The sequence below is a fragment of the Sinocyclocheilus anshuiensis genome, unplaced genomic scaffold (assembly GCF_001515605.1).
Source record: "Sinocyclocheilus anshuiensis isolate Anshui unplaced genomic scaffold, SAMN03320099.WGS_v1.1 scaffold44, whole genome shotgun sequence".
NCBI lineage: Eukaryota > Metazoa > Chordata > Actinopteri > Cypriniformes > Cyprinidae > Sinocyclocheilus > Sinocyclocheilus anshuiensis.
In genome coordinates this window covers 1,351,163-1,362,721 of record NW_015555746.1, presented here as the reverse complement: position 1 = coordinate 1,362,721, position 11,559 = coordinate 1,351,163, and the positions used below count along the sequence as shown (strand labels likewise).

The following is an 11,559-nucleotide window of genomic DNA, read 5'->3' as shown; positions in this document are numbered from 1 at the left end:
ACATAGGTTACTACATATATAGTACATATATATATATATATATATATATATATATATAGAGAGAGAGTTATTTATTTAAAAATGTATTAATTTATTATACAATATAAGTTACAAAATAGTTTCTACTACTGACAAGCAGTAGCTGGCCAATTTAAAACAATCCTAGTTTTATTTACAGTGTTGTTTAATTTTTTCTTGGAATCAAAATCATTGCATTTTTAAAAATTGACATAAGGGAAAAAATGTATTAAATATTTTATATATCACTCAGTTTTGTATGTGATACCATATTTCTTTGAAGTCACTCAGGATCAAGAAATGTATGTGTGTTTGTAGGGGTCTGTGACTGAAGATAAGCTGTCCAGCTCTCATGTAGTGGTGCCTATTCCTGCTAGCCTAGAGGACGGTACGTTCTGTTGTGTTTTTCGTAGTGTAAAAATATATTCACATGCACGTGTAGGGTACAAGAGGACTAAACAAAGGTAAAAATTGTGTTTCCTTTTGTATCCATCAGGAGGAGGTTTCACTTCCAGAATCCTTCGAGAATGGACCGCAATGTTGAAATGTTCTTGACTATAGAAAAGTCTTTGGTACAGGTGTGTATCAAACACACAATTTCATGCACACACACAGTTATCCAGTCAGATGAACATCACTTGTGGTCATGATATGGTTGGTATGTATTAGTATGTAAATGTGTGAGGAGAAATATTGAATAATGATGTGTTTTTCTCTTTGTAGAATAACTGTTTGTCCCGACCTGTGATTTACCTGAGTTCAGAGATAGAGCCCAAGCTACTGGGAAAACTGAAGGACATCATCAAACGACACCAGGTTCTTCCCAAAACTATTCGTTTTTAGTTAGTACATAGGTTACTACATAGTTAGTACATATATATATATATATATATATATATATATATAGAGAGAGAGTTATTTATTTAAAAATGTATTAATTTATTATACAATATAAGTTACAAAATAGTTTCTACTACTGACAAGCAGTAGCTGGCCAATTTAAAACAATCCTAGTTTTATTTACAGTGTTGTTTAATTTTTTCTTGGAATCAAAATCATTGCATTTTTAAAAATTGACATAAGGGAAAAAATGTATTAAATATTTTATATATCACTCAGTTTTGTATGTGATACCATATTTCTTTGAAGTCACTCAGGATCAAGAAATGTATGTGTGTTTGTAGGGGTCTGTGACTGAAGATAAGCTGTCCAGCTCTCATGTAGTGGTGCCTATTCCTACTAGTCTGGAGGACGGTACGTTCTGCTGTGTATTTCATAGTGTAAAAATATATTCACATACATGTGTAGGGTACAAGGGGGCTAAACACAATGGTAAAAAAATTGTGCTACCTTTATAAAAAAAAAAAAGAATGGTTTTCAGTATTAATATTGTAATTGGCATGTGTGTGCTTTTCAGAAGAGTGGGTTCGTCCTGTAATGAAGAGAGACAAACAGATGCTGCTACACTGGGGCTACTGGCCTGATAGGTGAGCTTGCACACACACATACACAAACACACAGCGTTCAGGTGTGTATGTGAATGCAGGATTAATGTGTTGTGTTCATGATGCAGTTATGACACATGGATCTCAGCCAGTGAGGTGGAGGCTGCTGTGGAGGATCCGCCCACTGCTGAGAAACCCAGGAAGGTTAGAAACCCCCCCTTACCTCTGTTGGAAACTTTTTCCTCCTCAAAGCAGAGACCAGGAGACGTTGGGATATGTTTCATACAGATTTGTCTGATGTAATTTACCTTAAATGCTAAATACAATGTACTTCACCTTAGTTTTTCACGTGATGCTATGTCAGAACATAGGATCAGCATATTTTAAACAGATTCTTAAATTTGTAATCCCACACCTCTCTCCATCTGTCTCCGAGCCTTTACCTCTCTTCTTCTTTGTCTCTTTTGTCTTGCACATGCTCTCTCTGTCTTTTAGTTTTTTTTGTTTTTTTACAATATTATTATAATTTTTTGAATTAATTAGCAAATGGTTATTTGAGAAATTCATCCATTTATCACCTGACTGTAAGTGTTTGTATGTGTAGGTCCATGCCAAGTGGATTCTGGACCTAGATCAGTTTAACGAGTGGATGAATGAGGAAGACTATGACGTGGGAGAAGGAGGACCGAGGAGGAAGAGAATTTCAGCAAAGACTCTCACAGATGAAGTGAGCGCTCCAGATGAAAGGAGGGATAAAAAACCCAGCAGTGCCAAAAAAAGGAAGCGTTCCCCGTCTCCATCTCCTACCCCTCCACCACAAGAGAGCAAGAAGAAAAACACCAAGAAAGGGTATTTTTATTACTAGAAACAGTGGCATTTGTTTTAGAGAATTTATGAAAATATTTTTATTTTTAAATTTTAAATGTGAACCTCTTTCTGTGTCTTTGTATGAACCTCTGTGTGTTTTCAGGCCCACTACTCCCTACACTAAGTCCAAACGAGGACAGAGAGAGGAAGAACAGGAAGATTTGACAAAAGATTTAGATGAACCCTCACCTGTGCCTGCAGTGGAGGAAGCAACACTACCTAAAACAGGTACATTCACACACATTGGTTTTTCCTAACGAGTTAGTCTAGATTGTGTGTAATCTTGATATTTGTGTGTGTAGTGACTAAGAAGGACTCCGATTCTACTCCAGTGAAAGGAGGCACTATGACTGACCTGGGTATGTGTCTACAGTAGCATCTGTCTCTAACACACCTGCCACTCAAACTAACCGAAAGGTGAAGTGTGTGCTTTTCTGTGCCATTAATGGCATCAAGTGGAATTGCAAAAACAGAGGATGTCACCAAACAGGGATATCAGCCTACGAACGGGTACTTACAGCTGTCTGTGTACAGAAGAGCAGCGATAGGAGGAAGTATTTTAACATAAAAAGCATATACTTCATCTTTCTGTGCTAATTAACACTGTTTTTTTGTTGTACCATAAAGTATAAGTATATGTGCAAAATAACTCTGTTTTTTCTGCTTTCACTCCTAGATGAGCAAGAGGATGAATCAATGGAGACTGTAGGGAAGGTATAACAGCATTTATACAAACCACATTTCACAGTATTTCTGCTCACAAGTTTCACATTTCTGTATGTTTAGTTTTATATATGCTTCTGGATTTGAGACCAAATAATAATCATGCTTCTAATTTTAATTTAATGAGATTTTAATGTATTTACATTAATTTAAATAATACATTAAGATACATGTGTTCATTTATTATTATTTAATTATCAACAGTTTTTTATTATTTTTAATTTTTACACAAATTATAGTATCTTAAAAATTGGGAAAGAAAATATGAATTAAAAAAGAATGTTTAGACATTTTTTAGTATTTCAAGTTGCATTAATTAATGATTTAATGCGATGATTTGATTGGTGACCTTAAAATAGTACAATATTTTCAATATTTAAATAGCTAAATATACATATATACAGTGGGTACGGAAAGTATTCAGACCTCCTTAAATTTTATTTTAGCAAATGGCTGCAATATAACAAAGAGTGAAAAATTTAAGGGGGTCTGAATACTTTCCGTACCCACTGTATGTACATATATACATATATACTAAAAAGCTATGTGTTTGTGTGTTTCTAGGAAGAAGAAGAAGGTTCTCTGAGTGTGAAAGGAGAACCGGTGAAGGGTTCGGACCTTCATGAGGATAATGTCACTGAACAGACCCATCATATCATTATCCCTAGCTATGCTGCTTGGTTTGACTATAACAGGTACTGTGACTACACACAACTTTAAAACTTATTCTGATCAAGAATCAACCATTTAAATAGGAAGTGAATGTTTTCTCATGAGAGAAAAATCTAGAGTCACAACACAGTCTGTTTCTGTCTCTCTTAGTGTCCATGCTATAGAGCGCAGGGCACTGCCTGAGTTTTTCAATGGGAAAAACAAGTCAAAGACTCCTGAAATGTAAGAATATCTGTTGGTGAACATTCACACAAAGACTGATTTGAACTTAAATATGTCTTCTGACCTTCAGTGATCAGCTTTATTAACCCTGTTTCTTCTTTACACTTTGCTGTGTTACAGTTATCTGGCATACCGTAACTTCATGATCGACACATACAGACTGAACCCACAGGAGTATTTGACCTCCACAGCCTGCCGTAGGAACCTGGCTGGAGATGTTTGTGCCATTATGAGGTCTGGGGAAAAACAAAAATGCCTATATGTTTATGTTATATATGTCTTTTCAACTTTGATGCATTTTGAGTTTGAAATTTTATGTGTGTGAAAAGGGTCCATGCATTCCTGGAACAGTGGGGCTTGATTAACTATCAGGTGGATTCAGAGAGTCGGCCCACTCCCATGGGGCCTCCACCCACCTCACACTTTCATGTGCTGGCAGATACTCCATCAAGTCTGGTACCACTACAGCCTAAAGCATCCCAGGTAAAGTGCATCTATTCCTGCCACAGGTGTGATCACACAGATTTTCAAACTCAATACCTTCAAGAGGAGCCGAAGGCATTAACATATTAACTAGGAAAAAAGCTAAATGAAACATTTAATTTCATTGACAGCCGTGATTTTTTTTTTCGGAGTAAATTTCAGTTCATGGCATTCTGAGTTAATAAAATGTCATTGGTTCATTGGTTATCTAAGCTCTTTGTTGTTCTTCCCTCTAGACTTCATCCTCTCAACAGATGCTGTCATTCCCAGACAAAGTAAAGGACAAACCAGCTGACTTGCAGAACTTTGGGTTGAGGACAGATGTGTACAGTAAGAAGAGCGGCCCAGCTAAAGTAAGAGCCGCCCATCACATATAGGGCAGAGAGAATATGATAATATTTTGAAATATGAAGTATGAAGATGATTCTAAGCACTATGAGAGAAATGAAGGACTTTCTTGTGTCTTTCCACAGACTAAAAATGCTGCCAGTGCCACTCGGGAATGGACAGACCAGGAGACGCTGCTACTGCTAGAGGTAATATATACATATAAAATGAGTTTTGCATTTTTTTTTTATTTGTTACAATTTTTAAATATGATTTACACTACTTTTCAAAAGTTTGGGGTCGTTTTTTTGAAAGAGGTCTTTTATGCTCACTAACGCTACAATAATTTGATCAAAAATACAGTAAAACTGTAATATTACAAATTAAAATAATGTTTCTGTGTTATTATATTTTAAAATGTAATTTTTTCCTGTGATGGCAAAGCTACATTTCAGCAGCCATTACTCCAGTCTTCAGTGTCACATGATTCTTCAGAAATCATTTTAATATGCTGATTTGGTGCTTAAGAAACATTTATTTATAGTTATTATAGTTTACAACAGCTTAGTATTTTTGTGGAAACTGCGTTACATTTTTTAGGATTCTTTGATAAATAGAAAGTTTTGAATTAGAATTTTATGAAATATAATAACAATGTAACAAGTCTTTATTGTCACTTTTTTGATCCGTTTAGTCCCTGAAAAGCAGTAATTAAAAAAAAGTCTTACTGACTTCAAACTTTTGAACAGTAATGTAAACTTGACTTAACGATTCCTATTTGTTCTCAGGGTCTAGAGATGTATAAAGATGACTGGAATAAAGTATCGGAGCACGTGGGAAGCCGCACCCAGGATGAGTGCATCCTCCACTTCCTGCGTCTACCGATCGAAGACCCCTACCTGGAAGACAGCTCTTCCTCCCTGGGCCCGCTGGCCCATCAGCCAATTCCGTTTAGTCAGGCGGGAAATCCTGTCATGAGTACTGTGGCATTCCTGGCCTCTGTGGTTGACCCTCGAGTGGCTTCCACTGCAGCAAAATCTGCACTTGGTGAGAAGTTACGATATTAAAAATGATAGTTAACACACAAATAAATGTCAGCATCTAATTACTCTCAAAATGACTGGACCTGTATGAAATGTTCTTCTTTTTACAACAATTGTGAGTAAGAAATGGAGGCTGTCAATCTCCAAAAATGACTTTGACAATGATTCTTTTCTTTCTCAGAGGAGTTTTCTCGAATGAAGGAGGAGGTCCCGGCTGCATTGGTGGAGGCTCATGTGCGTCGAGTGGAGGAGGCGGCCAGAGCAAGTGGGAGGCCAGACCCTCTCTATGGCCTGGAGGGCAGCGGCATCGCAGGAACCGGCCTTGAAGATGCTGACAAACCCTGTAAGTGAACAAACATTTTTACTTGTTTGATGCTTTTTGGTGCATAGTGAGAAAGGAAATAACTGTGTATGTTTGTTTTCAGCTGAGGATGGAAGTGAAGAGAATAAGAGCAGTGATGGTCAGTCTAGCCAAGATAAAAGAGACAATAAGGTAACTACGCAAAACAAATAAAACATAGCCTATATAGTGGACTCCAAAAGTCTAGATTGCATTGAAAATATGGAATTAAAATCTTAAAACCGAGAAGTAAATAGAATGTTTTAGGATTTTGTATACATTACATATACTACCATTGAAAAGATGTGGTTGGATGTTCAAATGTTTTTGGAAGAAGGCTGCATTTATTTGATAAAAATACAGTAAAATCAGTAATATTGTTAAATATTATTACAATTTAAAACATTACAGCAGCATTACTACAGTCTTCAGTATCACATGATCCTTCAGAAATCATTGTAATATGCTGAATTGGTGTCCAGGAAACATTTCTTATTATTATAAATGTTGAAAACAGTTGTGCTGTTTAATATTTTGAGGAGATTTATGATATTTTTCTAATATTAACACATGCAAAACTCCAATTTCTGTGAAATTTCAGGAGAGCAAAGATGGAGCCAGTGAGGAGGAAGAAAAACAAGGAGAGAACGGCAAGAAAGAGGAAGAGAGAGTGAGAGAAGGGGAGACAGAGAGAGAGACGGAGAAAACAGACTCAGAAATGGGTGTGTTACAGCAATAAAATGCATGTGTTACATAAAAATCTCAAACAATATATTACTATTATTATTATTATTTATATTATCATTTTAAATGCAAAGATATACTAATGCATTATTTGTGAAACTGCAGTACAAAAAAACATCTGCCACTATGTGTGTTATTTTCATAAGCAGTTAAAGTTACAAAATGCAGAGGTAAAATTACTTACTTGAACTCTTTGCGATCTCTGCAGCCGATGGCAAGAAGGAGAAAGAACGGAAGGAGGGATCAGAAGAGGGTCAGAGGGATGGAGAGAGTGAGGGAGAGAAGAAAGCAAAGGTGGAGAGAGATGTAGGAGAGGGAAACTTGGCCACCGCCGCTGCTTCTGCACTCGCTGCTGCTGCCGTGAAAGCTAAGGTGTGTGAAAAGGTGACATCATGGTGAGAAAACAAACCACTTTCCTGCAAATTAAACACTGAACGCTGTATTCTTTCCTTTTAGCACTTGGCAGCAGTAGAGGAAAGGAAGATCAAGTCTCTGGTGGCTCTGCTGGTAGAGACCCAGATGAAGAAACTGGAGATCAAACTCAGACACTTTGAAGAGCTGGAAACCATCATGGACAGAGAGAGAGAGGCAGTAAGGCAACATTTTTAACTATTAAAACTATTTTAAATCAATCTGTTGCCTAAAAGAACAATTCACAGTAATTTCGATCAAAACCTGTATGATTTTATTTCTATCATGCACTTGAAAAAAAGAATTTTCTTAAAATATTTCCAGTAAAAGTTGAAACATTCTTAAACCAAGAATTAGAATACTTTAGTATTTGTTATCTAATAATTGTTAAAGAATTACATTTATTTGTATTTTACACTTTTTAAGCATTAACCTTTATTTTAAAATATTTATAGATTTATATTTGAAAATTTGAGACAGAGGTTTAAGAAAAACAAACCGAAAATATTATCTGAAAAACTTTATTTTCATTTTTAAATAAAATGAATCGTTTTAATGATGATTTGATATTTTTTACAAAAAATAAGAAAAAAATATTAAAAGGTTAGTTCACCCAAAAATGAAAATTCTGCCATTAATTACTCACCCTCATGTCGTTCCAAACCCGTAAGACCTCCGTTCATCTTCAGAACACAAATTGAGATATTTTTGATCAAATCTAAGAGCTCTCTGACCCTCCGTAGACAGCAATGCAACTGCAATGTTCCCAAGCCCAGAAACGTAGCAAGGACATCGGTAAAATAGTTCATGTGACATCAGTGGTTCAACCGTAATTTTACGAAGCTAAGAGAATACTTTTTGTGCGCAAAGCAATCAATAACAACATAATTTATTCAACAATTCTTCTCCCTGAGTTACCGTCTTCCACCATTTTGGAGAGTACCCCAGAACGTAATCAACGTAATCAGCATTGTTTACGTTCAGGATAAAGCCTGTGCATTGTTTACGCATGAATGTAAACAACGCTGATTACGTTGATTTTTTTGCACATCCAAAACCAATATGATATTTTATGAGGAACAGACAGAAATCAAAGTCATTATTCACTGAAAATCTTAATATTTTTAGGGAAACTGTTCCTTTAACTGAAAATGAATCTGCATACATGTATATTGTGTTTGTAGCTGGAGTATCAGAGGCAGCAGCTTCTTGCTGATCGTCAGTCGTTTCATATGGAGCAGTTGAAGTATGCAGAGATGAGAGCCCGACAGCAACACTTCCAGCAGATCCAACACCAGCACCAGAGCAACCAGCCTGCCAATCAGTCTGGCAGTACTCCATCTGTACCCCACCAGCCTGTCACTAACGCCTCTGCCCCGCCCACAACACAAAGCCCCGCCTCCGTGAGCACCCCTAATGCCCACAGTGAAGCTCCTCCACCTGCATCTCACAGTTCTCCCCCCACCAACGCACAGACTGGATCAGCGCATGGTAATGACATGTAAACACACTAAGTACCTGTCCAGTAGGTACAGTTCCTTTACGAACCCAGTTTGGGTAACTTTGACATAATGTAATGTTTAATACACTTTTCTTTGCATTTTTATATCAGTGTGGTGCAAGATTATCCGATTTATATCAATGTGATAAGTTAGGTCAAAAGTAATCTAACAGTAATAAAAAAAAAATAGTCTGATTATATTACCTAAAATGTGTAATGTATTGGATTACGTTACTAACTACAATTTTTGTCATGTAATTTGGAATCAGTAACTGATTACATTTTGTAAATAATCTACCCAGCTCTGTATATTGTTTCTCTTTTTTATGTAATTTATTCCAGTAATAGCAAAGCTGAATTTTCATCAGTCATTACTCCAGTCTTCAGTGTCACATAATCCTTCAGAAATCATTTTATTATGCTTGTTTGGTGCTGATTATCAATGTTGAAAACAGTTGGGCTGCTTAATAATTCGTGGAAATTGTGATACTTTTTTTCAGGATTCTTTGATGGAAATAAAGTTCAAAAGAATAGCATTTATTTCAATTAGAACTTTTCTGTAACACTGTAAAACTGTTTTTACTTGCTGAGTTAAAGTATTAATTTCTTTCAAAAATATTACTGACTGAAAATCTTTTGAAAGGTAGGCTATTTGCTCTTACAATGATTCGATTTAAATAGTTACTGAATGATCATCATGAAATCCGAAATTTGGTCACAGTTCAGTGTGATTGAATGATTTTGCCATGAACTGAAATAGCTCAAAAATTTTATTTTGGTTTAGAAATGTTTACTAAAATCAGACTCACAACAGTTTTTTTTATTAATATTTTATATTATTTGTATTTATATTAACTTGTAATGTAACTATTGTATAATTGTCTAATAGATTTTTTTTGGTTGATCTTTTTTACTCCAGAATCCAGCACTCAACTACCAGGGGATTCGCTCTATCCAAACGCCCCTGTGCCTCCAACACAGTAAAAGAAATGGTGAGATTTAAAAGGGATCAATGATTCCAGAGAAGAAAATGAAGGAGATTAGATAGAAAGCAAAAGATACAGAGATAAAGGGAGCGATATCTTCGTTTTTGTCACTTGCATCATTTTTGGGAGAAAATGATATAAATGAATTCTTGCCAGTATCTTGAACATGACATGATTCAAAATAAATAGCTAAAGCTAAACACAGATAACGTTTAAACTGACTGTCATATAAAACAGAAAAAAAAGACCTTAGGTTTGGACTTTTGGAAAGGTCTTAAATCCAAATTCCTGTTAATACCCAACAAAAGCAATCTTGACCCAAACAGCCTGCATCCAAATACCAGGCACAAGGCTCAGTATACCCTTGTCCGTCCTCCATTTTCAGTAACATCACTTAACTTTGAGCCGAACCACAGGATCCAGGATACCTGTGATCTGCACTCCAGAAGCATCTCAATGTACTTTAGGTACTCAAATGGAAACAAACATACAAATTGCACTTTTAGAATGTTTCCTGAATCTTACTTTTCGGAGGGATGAAGCATAAAGTCAAAATTAGCCCTGACTTAATGTTTTCTTTTAACAACATTCTTTTTATCACTTAATCTTTGTATTTGTTTCATAGAAGCACTCGATTTGGAGTAAGTCCAAAGAGAAACTTGACTTTGTTATCGTTACTTTGTATGCGTGCGTGTGAATGTCGGTTTTGCTTTTGGGACAATGTGAAAGCTTCAGTGGTTTGGCCTGTTTTTAATTAGATTTTAGCATGATAAAAAAGAGACAACAAAATTGTATTAAATCTGTTTACTTTGTCTCTGACAACATGTACTGTAAACCTGGAAATCTGTGTGCACGTCATTGCCACAAAATATCATAAGTTACTCTACATTTCTAACTGGTGAAAGTAGTTATTTCATTCTCATCTCATTGCAATGCTTATGAGAAAACTGAAATATTGGAGTGTATGATTAATCAACAATGAAAAAATAATGGGAAACGCAGCAAGGAATCATATTGGTTCCTTAACTCAAATAGAGTTGAATCAATCATTTTAGTAAGATCATATCGCACATTTTAGTAATCAGTGTTCATGCCAGAACTGATGTTTCAGTTCAGATTGTTAACCCTTGTGTGTCAATTTTAAAAAGCTACACATAGGTCCTCAGGGGACAAAAATGTCCTTGTTAAAAATGGTCATAAAAATATTATATAGTAATATTTGTTCTGCTTTCACTGACATTGATCATTTTCCAGCATCTGTCCTGATCATAACTACCAAAAATGTAGTCATTTTCAGGATTTTAACTCTTAGAATGCTAGTTTGTTTACATAATGCCACTGGTGTTCATGAGAAAAATATATATTATACTAAGCATATGATATTGATTATTACAGTATTGGATCAGGGTTGTTATGTTTACTAAAACTAAAATCATTTGAAAGATGTTTTCATCAGTTGAAATAAAATAAACCTTAACTAAAATGAAATAAAATACAATCCAGAATTTTATGCTTAATGGCACTGGGATTAAATATTGCTGTTTTAATGGGTTTCAATGGGGACATATATGTCCTTTAGGTCTTGAGTGTAACTCATTTATATCCCTAGAGTAAAATATTACAATTCCAATAAAAATACACATTTTTGACACATTTCAACATTTATGCTGTTTGCATTAACACAGCCAAAATGATCAAAAAATCACATTAAAGAAAAAAATGTCTTTAAGGACACACAAGGGTTAAAGAATGTGTTCTGTGTGTGTGTGTGTGTGTG

General features: G+C 35.4%; 1 protein-coding gene across 1 annotated transcript in view; it reads left to right on the top strand.

Moving 5' to 3' along the window:
- Positions 1-11,185, top strand: part of LOC107673598 (SWI/SNF complex subunit SMARCC2-like) — a 12,927-nt gene extending 1,742 nt beyond the window's left edge. The window contains exons 5-25 of the mRNA XM_016467241.1: positions 337-406; positions 1,436-1,505; positions 1,592-1,667; positions 2,068-2,312; positions 2,434-2,558; positions 2,633-2,689; positions 3,007-3,044; positions 3,618-3,748; positions 3,876-3,947; positions 4,068-4,181; positions 4,277-4,430; positions 4,667-4,783; positions 4,904-4,966; positions 5,546-5,804; positions 5,982-6,143; positions 6,226-6,293; positions 6,742-6,862; positions 7,093-7,256; positions 7,341-7,475; positions 8,480-8,786; positions 9,716-11,185. Of these exons, the coding sequence (XP_016322727.1) occupies positions 337-406; positions 1,436-1,505; positions 1,592-1,667; positions 2,068-2,312; positions 2,434-2,558; positions 2,633-2,689; positions 3,007-3,044; positions 3,618-3,748; positions 3,876-3,947; positions 4,068-4,181; positions 4,277-4,430; positions 4,667-4,783; positions 4,904-4,966; positions 5,546-5,804; positions 5,982-6,143; positions 6,226-6,293; positions 6,742-6,862; positions 7,093-7,256; positions 7,341-7,475; positions 8,480-8,786; positions 9,716-9,780 (2,613 nt within the window). The 3' untranslated portion in view covers positions 9,781-11,185. The remainder of the gene's footprint in view (positions 1-336; positions 407-1,435; positions 1,506-1,591; positions 1,668-2,067; positions 2,313-2,433; positions 2,559-2,632; positions 2,690-3,006; positions 3,045-3,617; positions 3,749-3,875; positions 3,948-4,067; positions 4,182-4,276; positions 4,431-4,666; positions 4,784-4,903; positions 4,967-5,545; positions 5,805-5,981; positions 6,144-6,225; positions 6,294-6,741; positions 6,863-7,092; positions 7,257-7,340; positions 7,476-8,479; positions 8,787-9,715) is intronic.
- Positions 11,186-11,559: the final 374 nt, after the last annotated feature.